Here is an 18167-nt window from a genome sequence, read left to right as displayed (position 1 = left end):
TTGAAGTCTGTGGAGTTTAATTTTTAACATTTTTACTGTATAGTTTCTGTTCGTCATAGTCTTAAATTATTACATAGCGTAGGCCTACTTGGCTACATTATAGGCCTATCCGTTTGATATGCATTAAATTCGGGGTTTTCAGCTGTTATGATACTTGTGCATTATATCCTGTACATCATGTTTCGGTGCAGGTAATAAGAAGGAAAGCATTGTAAAACATAGGGGCTGAAAGTGTATTGTTTTGTCCTCTATTCAATTGAAATAACGAGCACCATAATAATGCATTTCTAAAAGGACAATCAAGGTATCCACTTAAAAACATCAACGACATACCTTCGTCCGTAATGACGGACATGAATATAAGCCAATAGAACAAACGCCTGGCAACAGGTTATCGGCTGAATGTCGGAATTCAGCCAATAGGACCACGGAGGAGGCGGGACATGGTGACATCATCGGGCCGTTTCTGTTTTGCATGCAGCGATACAAGTTAGGTTGAGCTTTGCATGAGGGGGCCATCATCCCGGCGGCTCGAAGGTGGAAAATGCAGTTATGTCTCTGTGGCTACATTTTCAATGAGCAAGCAGGCTTTTTTGACAGGTACATAAGTGACTATTCAACGTGGTTTCGTCTCCTTGTGGGGTAAGTGTGTTTTAAAATGTGAAATGTTTGATTTGTAAGGCACAGCTCATGCAGCAGACCTGTTTATTTGTCTGTGACACAAAGTAGCAAGCCTGCTAGCGGATTTTTTCGAACTCTTTTTTTTTTTTTTTTTATGCAAGAAGGAGGCAAGGGGGCTGGTTGGCTGGCTGGCAGTCATTTCGAGACAAAAGACAACCAAAGCATGTTGCACAGTGTTTGTATGCAACTGCCAATGACAACTAGGAGCATTGGGAAATGTATTTGCTGCCTTTGCCTTTTATGAAAGTCTGAGTCCACCGGTGTTTGTAGCGTAGCCTGTTCTCCTAAACGATGTGTGTGTCGTTGTGTGTTTGAAGATGAATAACCCAAACGCACTGAAAAGACACACCGATGCCCTCATGCCCTGATGCCCATGTTCAGATAGATACATTGTAGCCACCTCAGCACTTTGTGTGCTTCTTGTTCCATTCAGAAGACTTTCGGTCTCTCATAACCTTATGACAGTAGTCTCTGACATGTCTTAATACTAGGTCTACCCATCACTTGTTTTTTAGTTTGACATTATCTTTCCCCCTTTGTGTATCAATCTTTAGCATTAGCAAAATCCCAACCCTAAATTTAGATTAGGCCTATTGTTTATATTTCCGAATAGTCGCCAACCAATGGCTTTAATCTCGGTTGGCCTGTTCATCAACCAGAGTATTTAGGCTACAAATACTGTATTTTACAGTCTCTTTCTCTAGTGTTAAAAATGTTCCCTGGGCGAGTAGCCCATTAGTGTGTTGGTCACGATTAACAGCATGCTTAAATCTTGAGACATTATCAATCAACTGCAGGTACTGAGATAAAGACCCTTTTTAATTATTTTCAGAGATGGTCTACCTTGGTCTGAAAACCATAGGAGGCTACTTTTGCTCTACAAGTAAGCAGTCCAGTGGCAAATTCATTCTTAGGAGCTTTTAGTTATTTCTTCCTCCCTGAAAGATGAGTGGAGAACTCTGCATTATTTCACTAATGCAGCAGAGCAGAACAAAAGAAGAATGTTTACATTTTTTTTTTTTTAATTGGTTTTTAATTCCATTGGCTTTTTCTCTGTTGGTGCTTTCTAGATTTACCTTTTCTGGGCAGGTTTGTTTGCTCTCTAGGCTGGAGAGAGGTTGATAAAATAAATTGGTGTAAGGATATTTGAAACCATATAAAGGTTTGCAGTTGGGGTTAATGGTTCAGTGTTTTGTACTTCACCCATTTCCGAGAAAGGTTTAACATAGTCTGACAAAACTTAGCTTTCATATAGGGTGGCAACTTAGGATAGGTTCACTGTTGGTTAGTAGGGATGTAAATAGTGACATATGTTTGTGACCTCAGTCAAAAAGTAAAATCTATTCTAAGTTAACAAAGATGTTTGAACATTACTTTAGATAGTAAGATGTCTTAATGGGTTTTTCTAAAACGTGATCAAAGAAGTTAAATACAACTAAACGAGACCACCCACATCCTCTGGAATTAGATATGATAATTAAAAAGATTTTACTGGGGAACTTTCTCTTTGTTTTGAGCTTCACCTCTGTGTATTGCAAAGTTGAATTGATCACTTATTGTGGAGATTTTTTTCTGTAAATCGTCTTGTTTGCCACTTACTCATTGCAGCGGTTACAGGCATCACTGCATGAGTAACGTTCATTTTTAGGCTAGGTACCCGACCTTTGACTAGGAATGGGCAATTAATAGAGTTTCAATTTCAATTACATTTTTGGCTTCCCAGGATCAAGAAAATAAGATAATCGAGATTGTTGCGTTCATTTTGTCCACAGGTTTTTTCATCAATGTTGTTTCAAAGTGTTTGTTGTATTTTGGCCACAACAGTATATCCCCACTACCTCATACAAACATGTTTTAAAAATATTTTTATTATAGATTATTACTTTTTGTATTTTTTTACATATCTATTATTTATTTATTTTGTTCAGAATAGTGTTGAGTGTTTAATTTCTATAGATGCAGATGTTGTAAAATCAATGAATAATCGTGTTTAATAATCTTGATCTTTATTATCAATCAAAATAATCGTTATTAGGATTTTGCCATAATCGAGCGGCCCTACCTATGAGCCAATCATTTTGTTGTGCATGATGAAAAACAGGTTGATGGTATATTACAGTGTTACTTCCCGCTACCACTACAAACTATTTTTTAAATAAGGATAACTCTGCTCTCTAAAGCTGCACAACACACAGGCCTTAAAACTGTAAAATACCAACAATGGCTCCTAAATTTGACAAAACAGATGAACGCATAAGATCTACCTTTGCCTATGTAAGCATAACATACCCAATGTAATTAAGATACCTAAAAATAAAGAGAGTATACTTGATATCTACGACAGCCATGACACTGCAGAAACTGTTAATCTGGATGACTGGGCATGCTTTAAGGCATAATTTTAGTAGGAAATGTTATACAATGAGTTCTCCATCACACTTTTCATCTTGTTTATTGACATACTATTTTGGTTTACAACTGCTCATGTTTGTTTTCTCTTTTCTATCCTCTGTTTCTTAGGTTTTTTATGTAAATCTCCAGAATAACTTCCAACAGCAATCGTCACCTGTTCCTCCCTCCTTACCCTGTCCCTTTTCGCTACGTCACCCTAAAAGGGTCCTCAAAACACAGATAGGACACGCATTCAAGCGCGGGCCACCATGTCCTCCATCCTTCCCTTCACCCCCCCTGTAGTGAAACGCCTCCTGGGCTGGAAAAAGACTCCAGCAGGGAGTGGAGGAGCAGGAGGAGGAATTGGAGGAGGAGAACAGAATGGAGGAGGACAGGAGGAGAAATGGTGCGAAAAAGCTGTGAAGAGCTTGGTGAAGAAGCTGAAGAAGACAGGGCAGCTGGATGAGCTAGAGAAAGCCATCAGCACACAGAACAGCAACACAAAGTGTGTCACCATACCTAGGTGAGATCACTTGCACTTTTCTGTATTTCCATGTCTTTCTGATCTTCTACATTCTTAATTGCAAATACAAGAACACAGTGTGTCTCACAATATTACGGTAATACAGACACCCCTTCTGCTCAAATATATGGGTCTTGTACATCAGCAGCAGCAGATAGCATGTTTTAAGTTTGTCATCAGACAAGGTTGACAGATGTAGTTATTCAGATTTCTAATCTGAAGACAATTTTATCACTAAACTCCTAAATGGTACATTTAAAATTGCCCTGCCGAGCACAAAACCCCAAGTTATGGTCACACCCACAGAATGGAGGATGTGCGTTTTCAAGGAAAATTACTATTCAAAAGACACTGGCAATAATTCCAGTTAAATAAAATGCCGACGGGGCGGGGGGCTAGGTGGAGTTTCTTTTAGATGGATGGGGATGTACTTCTTGGTTTGTTAGCTTGATGCTATCACGTAATGGAAGTTGCCATTAAAGGGCTAACAGATTTAGCATCGCGATGCAGTTATTACAATTTAAGAAACAATCAATTTCATTGATAAATATTGAGTAAAATAGATTATTTGAGACGCTAAGTTAGTTTTGTAGCATTATGTTCAGTTTGTAATGCTACAGTTGTGTAATGCTTTCTTCTTCTTTTGTTACTTAATGACTATAAGCAAACAGCTTTTAGATGCATTACAACCACCACCTGGCGGTATGACAACATTACAACAAGGAGCCAGTAAAATAATGCGGGGGATTAAAGATGAGCTAAAATTTGCATGTACTCTGACTTAATAAAAATGAAATGACTATTTGAATATTTTAACATAATGACCCATCCCTAATTCACAGTCCCTTTGCACTGGTACACCATAATACTACAATGCACTGGAACAAGGTGTGTCAAAGCACATGAAAGTAAGGAGGGTATGAAGCACACACTAGCTTGCAGAAAGAAAAGTCTTTGTTGTGAAACAACAGGTTCACTTCCTTAATGTGTTGTTACATAGGTTAAGGCAGAAGTGAAACCTGATAAGAGGAAACAGATGTCAAACATATGATGTTTCACCCTTAATTTGAGCTGCTTCAGATTTTTTTTTTTTTCCAAGCTAAATTTATCCATGCATTCCCATTATATACAATAGCGTTAAAAGATTGCTCTCCTTTCATCGGTTGCTGGATGTAGCCCTGACTATATACACATACATTGATCCTGGTTTCAACATTGCCTTTGATCTGAAAACAAAAATGAAACGGTTGACAAGGCTTGCTAGAAGGAACAGCTATTTAAACTAAAATAAAAACTTGTGAAATAAAATAAAATAAATCTAGGTCTTGACTTATTAAGTCCAACAGGTGATGAAAAAATAAGAACATGAACCAAAAAGTTTTAGGTGTAGAATTCACAAATTCTCATCAATAGTTGTTTCTTTTACAATTTTGTTTGGATTCCATGTTTTTTAATCAAAATATTATCACCCTTTTTTCAAGGTTAACGTAGAGTGGAGTATATACAAGTTGCATACATAACTTACATAACTGTTTAATGTGTATTTTGTATGACCTTACTTGTCTGTGCTGCTGCAACTCCCGAATTTCCCCTCTGGGGATCAATAAAGTATTATCCTATCCTAACTTATCTTGCATAACTGATACGATAAAAGCATGAGTCTTTTTGAATCAGTACTGAGCATTGCCCAATCTACCTTATAAGTTACTTGGTGACCCATATGAAAGGACATACTCGACATCAATACACTCTCTGAAAACAGAATACTTCGCTAGAACTACAGTGCCAAAAAAAATGTAAAATGACTTTGAAAATTGACAACTGAAAATTCTGAAAGGAGCACCCCCAAAGCCTGAAGAGTTACAGGTAATTTGTCTTCCAGTATAGATTTCTCCTGTGTCATATGACTACACACACCAAGTAACCAGATCAGGTGAAACCTTATCGTGAAAAGGATAGCGTCAGGGGATCTCCATAAGAAGCATGTGATTAACGTCAATCTACCGAGTAGGATCAGAAGAGAATATATCTAAGCTGATGTTTGAAGATATTACAAGCTTCCCTTCTCTACTTTTTAAGACATTTATTTCCTTTTCTCTAGTTTTGGTAATGTGCTTAAATATAGAATTTAAAACATCAATTTTTTTCCCTTCCATACCAATACTGGCTACAGATCAGATCAGCTGGGGGCTGGAGCTAATTGTTTTTTTTTTATCTCCTGCTAATTAATAATTCATGTGCTCTGAAAAAGGAATAAAGAAAATCAGTCTTCTGTAGCAGTTGTAAGCATGTAAAAACTTTGACCAATGTCTGCCACGAGGTACCAATCTGAAGAACCAATCAGGCCTCCCTGCTCGTTCTCTACCCCTTGCATGCACAAGCCCACACTCAAAGTACATCACCAATGACGGAGTTTGTACTGTGAGTTTGTTGTTGGCCTGTGTAGTAAAATAGTCACTTTTTATTTTATTTTTACATGTGTTATGATAAAATTTAGTTTATTTTCTCAGAATGAGACATGAAACGTCGTAGTTTCTACACAATGCAAGCGATGAGCTGAGGTCAGCTTCTGATGCAAACAGCGCTTGTGCATGTAAGTGAGGGGCGTGGCTTCTGAGGGAGAACAGAGGGGAGTGTAGGGTGTAGACGGAGGAATGAGGGAAAGCTACTTTCAAAATCATAAAATCAAAATCATGATAGTTTTTGAAAATTACCAACCCTTGGTGTTACAATAACAGGTATGATAAATATATAGTGTATATTATATCATGTATTGTATGATGAAAAGTTTGTTGGAAGCTGGTGTGATTGTTTAGGCTATAGTAAGAAGTGAGAGACATGGCATACTTTAAATGTTACAAATGGTTAAAAAGAAAGTGAGGGTGAAAAGTTCAGAATAAGAACCATGTGTGAAGTGTGTGAAACCATGTCCTCTCTCTGTGTCTTTCCCCTGAGGAATGTTGACTAGATAATAGCTTCTGAAGTAGAACTGATAAGTTGATGCTGGCTGAACATTTGCTTGAATACCGCATTTCTTTTTCATAATAAAGATAAATACTTATAACAGGAAAGACATCCTACTATGCTCACTAGATAGTGAACATTGGATTTAAATTAGTTAAAAAAGAAATAGTGAGGAAAGATCTTTTGGGAGGCTACCCAGCCATCAAATCAAATCAATCAAAGTTTTTTTTAGTGTGTAAATGGTTATGGAGATTGTCAGGTGTAGAGCCATGTCGAATTGGAGATTATTTTTAAAGCCGTTTTCACATCTGCACTCCAGATAATATCTAGATAATTACAGGAGGACTTCTCCGGAGATTCTCCCGACCTAGCCGTTCACATATGCTCCTCACAGCGGGGGACTTTCCCTGTCAGAGGGGAGGGGGGGTCGGGGGATTTCCTGAGGTAAGACGTGACATAAATAAACAACGTGGAAGTAGCGGCCGTAGCAACAGAGTCAGCTACACAACGTTATAATGAGAATATTTGCCTTTATATCAATGCTATGTGTAATCCAATGGAATGACAACATCCACAAAAGAGCGGAGAACAACATACTGACGAACAGAAAATAGAATGCAGCCGTTTAATTACATGCACGGAGATCGTAGTGTTTGCGATCAGACAACTCTTAACACCATGTAGCAGACACAGAATATAAACATCATTCTCTTTCTATTGGCTTGAGGTGAATTCTCTGGTGTATATGCTTCTGCATTCAGACATCAGCTCACTCTGACTTTCAGCAGAAAAAATACTAGGGGGCAGGAGAAACTCCGGGTAAAGTCTGTGCGAAAAATGCTGCTGTTTGCGTTCACACACAGCCTAAAGCCCCTCCTGGTAGCCAAATCTCTGGAGTTTTTCAGGAGATTTCTGTATGTGTGAAAAGGGTTTAAGTTTAGGTTTAAATTCAAGTGCTAGAACTTGACTGTCTCTAGAGACAACCCTAGTTGCATGAACAGTCTTTTGATAATTGAGGATGACCTCCTAAAGGTTCTAAAACAGCTTACAAAGGCTCTGGGTCAAATAACTCTAGGATATTCAGATAATCCAGTTTAACTGATTGAATTGCAATGGGAACCTACAAGTATAGCTTTTTAGCTTTGTTCCAGGTTGAGTCTTGCTCAGAATGAGAGCTTTTCACTGACATCTGGGAGAGTGCTGATGACCTTTTAAACTGAGAAAGGAAGAAGATAAGGAATTAGCTGTATCTGGAGATGATCGAAACCAGGCTTAGGATTTTAGAACTCTTTCAGAAGGTTGATATGTCTGAGATTGAAGATGTCTTACAGACAGGTCTGTCAATGTCCTTCCTCTGATAATTTTCAAAACAAAGTAATAAGACAAAATAATTTCCTCTTCTCACTGTGAGAGAGAGAAGACTCCACAACTAATTTCAAGAGCTTCAGGGAACAACCAGACAATAAAATAAAACAAACATAAAGTGTGTGTACAAACTTTATGTTTGTTTTTTAAGTTGTGTCTTGAGACATTTTGTGCTGTCTGTTGGATCCCCATTCAAATATATTTGTACATGTATATTTTTTTTTTATGACCTGTTGCTTCACCTCATACTTCTCGTACCATATGACTAAAATTAAAAAATAGGCATCATGTCTAAGGTATATGTTGTTCAGCCATCTTTCCTTTGCACCACCTGTGCATCTCTCCATGTGAAATGCAGATTTGTCTCATGTTCATGTATCATTCACTTTGTGCTCCTTATTTCACAGACAGTGGGTATTTCCTCCATACCATTAAAAGACAACTATATGTTTGTAATTTCATCCTACTAATTTGGAATGAAACGCCTCATGATTTTCCATTTTTTTGTTTTTTATTTTCTTCCTTTTTTGCACCTGTCCTGTGTGTATGTGTTGCGTGTGTGTCTGTGTGTATATGACTGTGTTTCTGTAGCAATTGCTCAGATCTATGGGGTCTAGGCTCAGGACACACGATAGAGCAGTGGGACTCTGCAGGCATGTATGGATACCCTGACCACAGCAGGTGAATATACCTTCACACACTTGAATACAGTGAGTTGCTGTACATCTCCAAATTCCTTTAAAGATTATGCAGTGAAAATGGTAATGTCCACACTTGTTGCGCGAGTGTTCACCCGTCTTTCTAAAATCTACAGTATCAGTCAACTCTGGTCTATGTGGCTTCTCCTGTTTATTTAATTCAGTAAAAGTCCCAGAGAGTTGAGAAATGTAAGGCCATCTCAAAAATTATTAATGGAATTAGTTTTTTTCTGTCTTGATTTGTTTTTGAACTCCTACCAGTTCTTAAGCTGTAGTTCCATGATTAGTCTGAGTACTTACTGATGAGTCTCATAGCTTTAGATTTTGCTTTTAAACATAGCAGCAACCTCAACAGCACTGAGTATTAAGAGTGTTCCTTTGTCCTTTAACACTTTTTGTATTATTATTATTATTATTATGAACTAGGTAAACAGTACCAAACAGAAAATAAACAAAGGAACGACTATATTCAAGCATCCCTCCTAGTATATATTCTCTATTCAAGAGTTGGACACATTACTGAGCTATTAGCTTTCCTCTCACTATCTTTGCTCAGGTCACTGGATGGGCGTCTTCAAGTGTCCCATCGTAAGGGCCTGCCTCACGTCATATACTGTCGCCTGTGGAGATGGCCTGACCTTCACAGCCACCACGAGCTGAGGGCCATTGAAGCTTGCCAGTTTGCCTTCAACCTGAAGAAGGATGAAGTTTGTGTCAATCCCTACCATTACCAGAGAGTGGAAACGCCAGGTATGGATTTGTGTTTGTATGTGTGTGTGCTTTTCTAGTCTTCTGACTACTCCCAAGCGTTTTAACACCCTGATCACACACTGATGACAGAGACTGCTATGTAAAGTGTTAATCAGTATTATCTAATCCATTCTTGCACATTCACACACTGCTGTCAATGCAGTGGGAGCAATTTGGGGTTGCCCAAGGACACATCAACCTGTGTCTGCAGGAGTTAGGGATTTTACCCCTGAGAGTCTGGTTGAAAGACAACCAATTGTGTGTGTACTTTTTTTTTTTTTTCTTTTTTTTTTTTTTTAACTTTTTACTGGAAGTAATGAGGTCTGTGATCTTAAAGGTGCCCTGTAATAATTCTAATGGAGAGCAAAGTTTGTAACAAAGATTGTTTGGAGTTTGTTATGACTTTAAATGTTGCTAGTTTGTATTGCAGAGTCTACATGTGTTAAAATGTTGATTTTCATGTGTTGTCTGTATATGTGTACAAGATGCCAGATGTTTTATTTTTTTATAGCAAATGGGCCTTGTCAATGAAGATCAATCTTTTCTTTCCAGTGCTGCCTCCTGTGTTGGTTCCAAGGCACACAGAGATTCTGACAGAGCTTCCACCTCTAGATGATTTTACAAACTCCATCCCTGAAAACACCAACTTCCCCGCTGGCATAGACCCTCCTAATAACTATATACCAGGTTAGTATGTAGTAAGAGCTTGTTTTTATTCTGTTATCAACTTCCTACATTATCTGTCATGCAAGACAAATAGATTTTTTTTTTATTAGAAAATGAATTAAGGTTTATGTTGCCAACCTGATGTTCATTTGTGCACCTAACCTTTGTTTTCCAATTTGGTCAATTTGTTTTTTGGTCATTGATATTTTACAGAGACTCCCCCGCCTGGCTACATCAGTGAAGATGGAGAAACTAGCGACCAGCAGATGAATCAAAGTATGGAAACAGGTAAGACTAGTTAAGTGTTTTGCTAGTGTATGTGAAAAAAGACACTACATAGAGAAGTAAACAATTTCTGACAGCTTTTAAAAATCATCCTCAATGCTACACTTTCTTTTTGTCTAAGGCTCACCGGCAGAAATGTCACCAAGCAGCTTGTCACCTGTCAGTCACAGCCTGGGTAAGAATACCTTATTTGTAGTTCTCCATCAGTAATTCTTCAAATTTATTTTTAGACAGTATATGCCTCTTAGATTAAAGAAATTTGAAAGTAAGAAATAATTTTTTGTATTGTAATTTGACGGAATTTATAGTATTTTGTAAAGGAATTTGTTAGCAAAAGCCTTCAAATGCAAGCAATAAAACATGGATGGGTAACATGTTAAATGTCTTCTTTTCAGACCTTCAGCCAGTCACCTACAGTGAGCCTGCTTTCTGGTGCTCGATAGCCTACTATGAGCTAAACCAGCGGGTTGGAGAAACATTCCACGCCTCACAGCCATCCCTGACAGTCGATGGATTCACAGACCCCTCCAACTCTGAACGCTTCTGTCTTGGCCTTCTCAGCAATGTTAACAGGAATGCAACCGTTGAAATGACAAGAAGACATATAGGTACACACACTTATAAAATAGTTTAACAAATAGTTAATAAATTAACTAATATTAATTTTTAAGTTTATTTTATTTTAAAGAGAAGGAAACTTGTCAAGATGAAGGACATTCTCTGTATCATGGTAGGTTGGGCTTTCTGAGATTTTAAGCCCATGTGAATTATAGAAGTTTATGCAATCAATCAGTCTTTATTTTTGTATTCCCAATTTAAAACAAATTTTATCCCAAAGGAGCTGCTCTAGACCTTTCTATTTGTTTGTACTAACAACAATAACAATGCATAAGATAGATTTAAAACTACAATGCAAGTAATCAGGGCAAAAGTATGCATAGTAGCAATAAGGGACAACTAAATGTATTTATTTATGTTATTATGAACAGAAACAAAACCATTTTTAACATTTTGAATTCCTTTTCATTATTAATGTAGTCTTCCCTCTTATTTCTCCTCTCTTTCATTAAGGTCGCGGTGTGAGATTGTACTACATCGGAGGGGAGGTGTTCGCAGAGTGCCTAAGTGACAGTGCCATCTTTGTTCAGAGTCCCAACTGCAACCAACGATATGGCTGGCACCCTGCCACTGTCTGCAAGATACCACCAGGTAGATTTACTGATCAAGTGTTACTGGTACTTCTCTTTCTGTTCAGCCAGATGGATTCTACATACTGTAACTGCCAATATTTCTCATTGCAAATTCAGAGGAGGCTTTCGTCAGTGTGGATATTTACTGCCATCACTTTAAGTCAGTATCTGCTCTAACTTTAAAATGGCACTTTAGATCTCATAAGGAACACCTTAATCAGCTTGTATGCAATGGCTTTACTAAGTCACTTATTGTTCCTAATTGGATTGTGAATTGTACTTTTTTTTTATTTTTTTTTTACCTAATATTGTTAAAATTGAAGCTTAAGAAAAATCACCTCCATGACTTTACACATTGTGTTTGTGTCCAATTAAGTGATGTGAGCAGAACTGTGAAGTTCTTGTAGACGCTCAGGGATGAATATAATAGAATGTCTTTATTGTCATTATACAATTGTACAACGAAATGGTTAAGCTTGACCTTAAAGTGCACACACATACACATAATGTCTTTGTTTTAAAGTCGTCTGATTAAAAGAAAAAAAAAACACAATTTTGCATTGTTAGATTTTGTTGCGTTCGCTATGCCTGAATCTACCCTCTCTGATGGTGATGACAAATGCCTCACAAATATTTTTGACCTTCTTTTTTTAAGGCTGTAATCTGAAGATTTTTAATAACCAGGAGTTTGCTGCACTGCTGGCCCAGTCAGTCAATCAGGGGTTTGAGGCAGTCTACCAACTAACCAGGATGTGCACCATCAGAATGAGCTTCGTCAAGGGCTGGGGAGCAGAGTACAGGTAGGTGCTGAAAATGGAACATACTAGGAATGGAGAAGACTAATGTGGGATATTTAAAAAATATTTGGAGCTATGCCCTCACTCTTCAAAAAAAAAATCATTCATAAAATTAGGAGGGAATTTAAAGAGCAAATCTTTATTATTGAATTGTTATCTTTTTTTAATATGAATGAACCATGTGAAAATATACTCAGAAAACAGGCATCATTACATTTCTGGGTTACAACTGTATATGTGATAGAGAGCAGGGACAAGTAAATGTTAAGGCTGTCTTGATACCCTTTGATCCAAGTTATATTGCATCTACAATGAGTTGTCTATAAACAGTCTTTCAAATTAACTAGTTCATGGTTGTTTTTTATCCCATTGAAGAGCTGAAGAAAAGTACAGATAAAACTTTCTCATTATAGATACAATCCTGGAAATAACTGAAGTTGAACATATCAGCATGCCTTATTTCATCCCAAAATTAAGCCTTCCTGCTGTTTAAGCTGAGGAAATATATTTATCGACTCAGTAGTGCATCACTGATCAGGAGACTGAACAATGATGTCTGGATTTTTGACTAAAAGCTTACTTCTTTTACTAAAATCAGCTCCGTAATTTAAGTCAGCGGCACTGATCATCCAACTATTAATTCATGCAGCTCAATAGTTAGAACCAATTTTACAAATTAAAGGTAGCCTTATTTAAAATAGTAAATAAGGCTAATGTATGGGACATTAATTGAGAATGGAATTCTCCTTTGTCTTGTCTCTCACACTTAATTAATAATGACTAATGATGAGGAAGGTGCATTTAAATAGAATATAGTCTTGTGTTGTACATTATATAAACAAAAGGTCTATTTAAGCTAATGCATAGCGCAGTTCAATACTTTAGTCGTGTTTTTAATCACAGGTTGAAGGTTCAAGTTGATGTCTCTGCCACTGAGCCACAGTGGTAGAGTCAGTCATCTCTCAACTGGAGGGTTTGGGGTTCAAACCCCAGCACCTGCATCCACATGTCACTGTGTCCTTGGGCAAGACATGTAACCCCAAATGTCTCCTGCTGCTACCTTGACTGCATGTAAATGTGTGTATGAATGGATTAGTTAATACTGATGGATACTTTACACAACAGCCATCAGTGTGTGAATGGGTTGTGAGTTGGTGAAAAGTGTGACCGGCTGTGTAAAAAGCATTTTGAGTAGTAAGAAGACTAGAAAAGCGCTATACAAGCTCAAGTCTATCTACCATTTAACATATTTATATCTAACTGGCTCAGACGCCCTTTCTATTAACCACTGAGCAAACCTCCATTCTGCCTGTTGCTCTGCTGTGTGGTGTACACTTCCAGAAGCAAGAGAGGGAGTATTTGAGCCAAGGCAGTGTGGTCTAGTGTATTGGATTATTTAATAAAGCCTGAGCAAAGCATGCGCCCATCACTTTTAAATCACTTGAAGTAGACTATCACTACCAACACTTTTAGTACTGCACAGTACTATTACACCACTTCTTGTATTGGGCCTCTACTGCATCTACTTGATATAGTATTTGCTTAGTAATCAAATCAAAATGTTATTGCAAGCAAGTAAAACTTAGAATTCAATGAATAACTGTTGTAAGATAAGTATGACTAGTTCTTTATTTTAAACTAACATTACATTGGAGACTTTCTGTCATTATATATAAATACCACTCAGGTTGTGCCTTACTAACTTTAATCTCAGCTGGATAAAAAAAGTTCTAACTGCTGTATTCTATCTCTACAGACGTCAGACAGTAACCAGCACTCCTTGTTGGATTGAACTGCATCTCAATGGCCCCCTCCAGTGGTTGGATAAAGTGCTGACCCAGATGGGTTCACCGTCAGTGCGCTGCTCCAGTATGTCCTAAACGGGGTTCAGCTGCAGATACCTACGCTGAGTCGAACTGACATTTCACAACATTTGATCAGCATGCCCTTTGGGAGACCACCATGCAATCTTCAACTCACGTACTAAAAACATTATAAATACCAAAACAAATAAAGAAAGGATTCCACAATGGATTTGGAGGATTGGAGAATGACATCATTGATTTACAAAAGGGGGATGGTAATAGTGGTGTCATGGTGGTCCAGATGACCTTGTGCTCTGTTGGACTAATGTTGACATTCCATTAACGATGGATGTAATAATTGATATCACCTTACAATATCAAAAAGACAAGAGTGATGTCATAGTTGACCATATTAGCTATTTGACTCAGGTTGTGCCCAAGAAAGAAACCTGAGCATGATGGAGCTTTGTTTTCCTGTTCATGTCAAGTGAATCGCTATATTGGGGATAGCACATGTGACTTTCTGGTTACATGACAGTTTCTCCAACCACTTCCCAACCCTTTCACTTTAATACTTACCCACCACAGCACAACTTTGATTCTGTTTACACACAGTTCTTCAACAGTAGTACTGCCATTCACCCAGACTCAGCTCTACGCCTGAAAATGATTTCTTTTTGTATTGCTGACCAAACTTCCATTCCAGTTTGATCTAAAATGTCCACTCTTCCTGTTAATTCTTACTAAGTACAGTATTATCATGATCCATGACCCTAATTGGACTGACTGCCTTCAGCTCTTAAAGAGGTGACTACTGGAAGTTCAAGTTGATGTCTCTTATTCTTACATCCTCTCTCCACATGATCACATACACACACGTCTACTGAAACACAGACAACCTTTAAGATTCCTAAAACAATTATTTTAATATTTTAACATCTATGTTTTGACATAACCACAAATAGTTTTCTGTGTTTAAAGTCAATTGGTCACATGTGAAGGGGGGGGGGGGTGTTATTCAGTGTTCAGTGTGGATCTGATCTATAACAAAGATGTTTTTTCTTCTGTCCAGTTTTATTTAAAAGTGTGGTCAGTGGCTAACCAACAAAGATAGCTAAGGAATTCTCCATCTCTTGGACTTATGCACAATTGCCCCTTAATTGACATTTAACTGATTAGAAGATGAAGATGAAACTCCTGCAGTGTGGGACTTCAAAGGATAGCTTCTACACTTTACTTGCACTGCCCCTAAATTATGCACCCTTAATATTGTAACAAGAAAGTTGCCTTTGATATAAAATACAGCAAGATGTGCTTTGAAATATACAGATAAGGAATGTATGAACGTCAAATTAAAGTCAAGACAATTACACACACACATATATATATATATGAAATATCCTTTGTAAAAAAAAATTGTTCGTAAATTTTTCTGATTTTGCTTATTTTAGGGTATCGATTTGATATGAATAAGATGTCCTGCCCAGTTTGAAAAGTCAGAGTACCTGCTAAGGTATTTCAAAGTCCAAATATTTTCAACTCAAAGTGTTAAAGCTTTAAGTATTTGATCAGTTATACTGCACAACAATTGTTTTCTTTACATATTCTTTTAGCTAACTTTTTGTATTTTTATATAAGAATATATTTCAAATCGAATGCTCTCTTCCTTTTTATTAGAATTAAATGTTTTTTTTTTATATTCCCTCTGCTTAAATTGTCACTGCTTGATAAATGTTTATGAAGTTGGGGAGTCACATTTTCACTGAATTAACTGCTGCAAACTGTTAAAGTAATTCAAATCAATCAAGTTGTCTGCTCAATCACTGAGAGGCCATTTCACCATAATTTTACTCTATTTTTAAACTCTTGGCTGCTGAAAGTTTCTTATTTTTTGATTTTTTTCTTTAAATGTTACAGTTTTTAAAAAGGTGATTGCTTGCCTTTTTTTTAAATCTTGGTTGGTGAGGCCAAAATAATTATGACTGTCCCAAAAACTGACTGCATGTTTTATTGTATATACTGGACAATGCAAATCACTCTTAAACTTCATTACTGATTTCTGATTTTTTTTTCTGAATGGAAATTCATTGGTTTGATTATAATATTAAAAACATTGGATTTGGTTCTTGGGGTTTGTAAGTCGCAAATTGATAGTTACACATCGAGTTGCCTGTTTGGATTAAAAAAAACACTTTTTTTTCATTATACCATAGTCATAAGTAAAAGGATGCTGTTTAAATCACTAAACTCCAACATTTTTTTAGCTTTTAGGATCTAGATCAGTAGCTGAACAAATAGTTTTACCATTCAGTACCAAACTAGTTGGTAGCAATGGAAATATGTTTTACATCAGTAACAGGACATTCCAGGTTGCAGCGGCTGCCTATTAAAGCTCTACTGATGTTTAATTGTCAAGACTGTATGATTCTGTATGATAGTTCACTTTTCATTTACAGTGGGTGTGTGGCATTTTATTACAATTTTATATTCTAGTTTAGGCTTCTTACTACACTCAGCGTATTCCTCAAATTGAATTTAAATTTTCTGTTTTATTACTCAATACTGGAACATTTCTGGTAAGGTACACAGCATTTTTTTGATACATTTTATTAAATCCAATAATGGATGAGAAAACCCATCCAGAAATCCTTATTTTTAATTATATATTGTCACTCAGCATCCTACAAAAAAAAAACAAGGTTGTGTTGTTCAGTCCTCAGACCAAACTGGAAAGTTTCAGATCCATGATGAAGCAAAGAATGAACCTGCACGACATCTGCTGCTGTTGTCACCATTGCAAATGTTCACCATTACCTTTAAGAAAATCAATTTCTTCCTCCAACATTTGCAGGGATCAAATATAAAAGTAATCTTTTGTGACTAGACCAGCAAGCTGCAAAGCTTTTCATCTGTTGGTGTACGTATCTGTCTGTCCTGTCTTATTGATGGTCAGTCTGTTTTCCATTCTTCAATGAATAAAGTTGACAGGACTCTGATGACCCAGTGCACATGCTACAATTAAATTGTGGTGTTTCCCTTATGGCTTGTTGTAACATTGATCACACACACATGCTATGCAGTGATATTGCTTTGTTAAGACTGTATATGAGGAAAATAATCTCAGAAGTATTTTGTGAATTTTCTGATAGCCTGACAAACGGTCTCATGCCCAATGTCCGACAAAAGCTTTTGTATTTACTTTTTTTTAATGAATGCCAGCCAACAGACCCTTAAACAACCAGCTAGTCTCACCTTATTCAGTTTGCATTTCCATGTAGGCCTCACCTTACACTTTGAGGGTTCACATTCCTATCTACAGATTAGATCACATTTTATTTTATTGTAATGACTATTGTGTATCTCTAAATAAGCCTCTTTTGATGAATTCCTAGGAGGCTGACTTTGGAGACAGTGAACTTTCAACCTGTCACAAGTGAAGTTATTGTGTAGTTGTACTTTTATTTTACCAAACACTGCTCTTTGTTCCTGCAACCAACAGTGCATATTCCATTAGACAAAAAGCTATTAGGATTTCTGTCTTCTTCAAACACTGATGTGACATAGGCTTTTCAACTATTTCACATAGACATTTCTTACAGTGTACACTAATAAAGCTGTTTAAATTCAACTGAAATTTTGTCTTTTGTTGCACAACTTAATCTGCCTTTTTTTCATCTGTGATTGATAAGTAAAGATAAGCCAAAACACCGCTCATGAGTGACCTTTTTATAGTTTCAGTCACATTGGGCAACATTATATGTAATGAAACTATCAGTGTAGAAACTATGTAACTATAATAGCTGCCACCTTTACAGGATGTAGAGGGATTGGAACTCTTAGCTTTTTGTTCTTTGAGCCATGGCATGAGTTTACTGTTCTGGATCCTCTGTTGATGTTCTCAGTATTTTTTTGTCTTGTTGAACAAACCAATGATTTAGGTCAGCACAAGGGTAATAAGTGATTGCAGGTTTATATTTCAAGCATTTTTGCTTTGCGGTTGCTTATCTATTTTTAAGCTTTTTAATTTGGCAGCAGGTGTACTTGTATAGACG

The 18167-nt window shown here is 37.0% G+C and overlaps 1 protein-coding gene across 2 annotated transcripts; it reads left to right on the top strand.

Annotated features, from left to right (window-relative positions):
* The first annotated feature begins 486 nt into the window (after positions 1 to 486).
* Positions 487 to 17743, top strand: LOC109986310 (mothers against decapentaplegic homolog 2). Of its 2 annotated transcripts, XM_020636920.3 has the most exons (11): positions 487 to 642; positions 3202 to 3595; positions 8516 to 8605; positions 9179 to 9372; positions 9925 to 10059; positions 10252 to 10326; positions 10445 to 10498; positions 10719 to 10931; positions 11395 to 11532; positions 12169 to 12313; positions 14067 to 17743. In XM_020636920.3, exons 2-11 carry the CDS (start codon positions 3342 to 3344, stop codon positions 14188 to 14190), a joined length of 1422 nt encoding a protein of 473 aa, XP_020492576.2. In that variant the 5' UTR covers positions 487 to 642; positions 3202 to 3341; the 3' UTR covers positions 14191 to 17743. The 2 variants fall into 2 exon arrangements, with proteins under 2 accessions (XP_020492576.2, XP_065821572.1); XM_065965500.1 differs by lacking the exon at positions 8516 to 8605.
* Positions 17744 to 18167: the final 424 nt, after the last annotated feature.

This window comes from Labrus bergylta, chromosome 17 (assembly GCF_963930695.1).
Source record: "Labrus bergylta chromosome 17, fLabBer1.1, whole genome shotgun sequence".
In the NCBI taxonomy this organism is placed as follows: domain Eukaryota; kingdom Metazoa; phylum Chordata; class Actinopteri; order Labriformes; family Labridae; genus Labrus; species Labrus bergylta.
This window is presented reverse-complemented; position numbering and strand designations above follow the sequence as displayed.

Bases quoted from the DNA above. Each gene is read 5' to 3' on its own strand.
- LOC109986310 (XM_020636920.3), top strand. From the start codon at position 3,342: ATGTCCTCCATCCTTCCCTTCACCCCCCCTGTAGTGAAACGCCTCCTG. The intron at 10,327-10,444 runs GTAAGACTAGTT...TTTTTGTCTAAG, and splicing joins GAATCAAAGTATGGAAACAG to GCTCACCGGCAGAAATGTCA. The intron at 11,533-12,168 runs GTAGATTTACTG...TCTTTTTTTAAG, and splicing joins TGTCTGCAAGATACCACCAG to GCTGTAATCTGAAGATTTTT.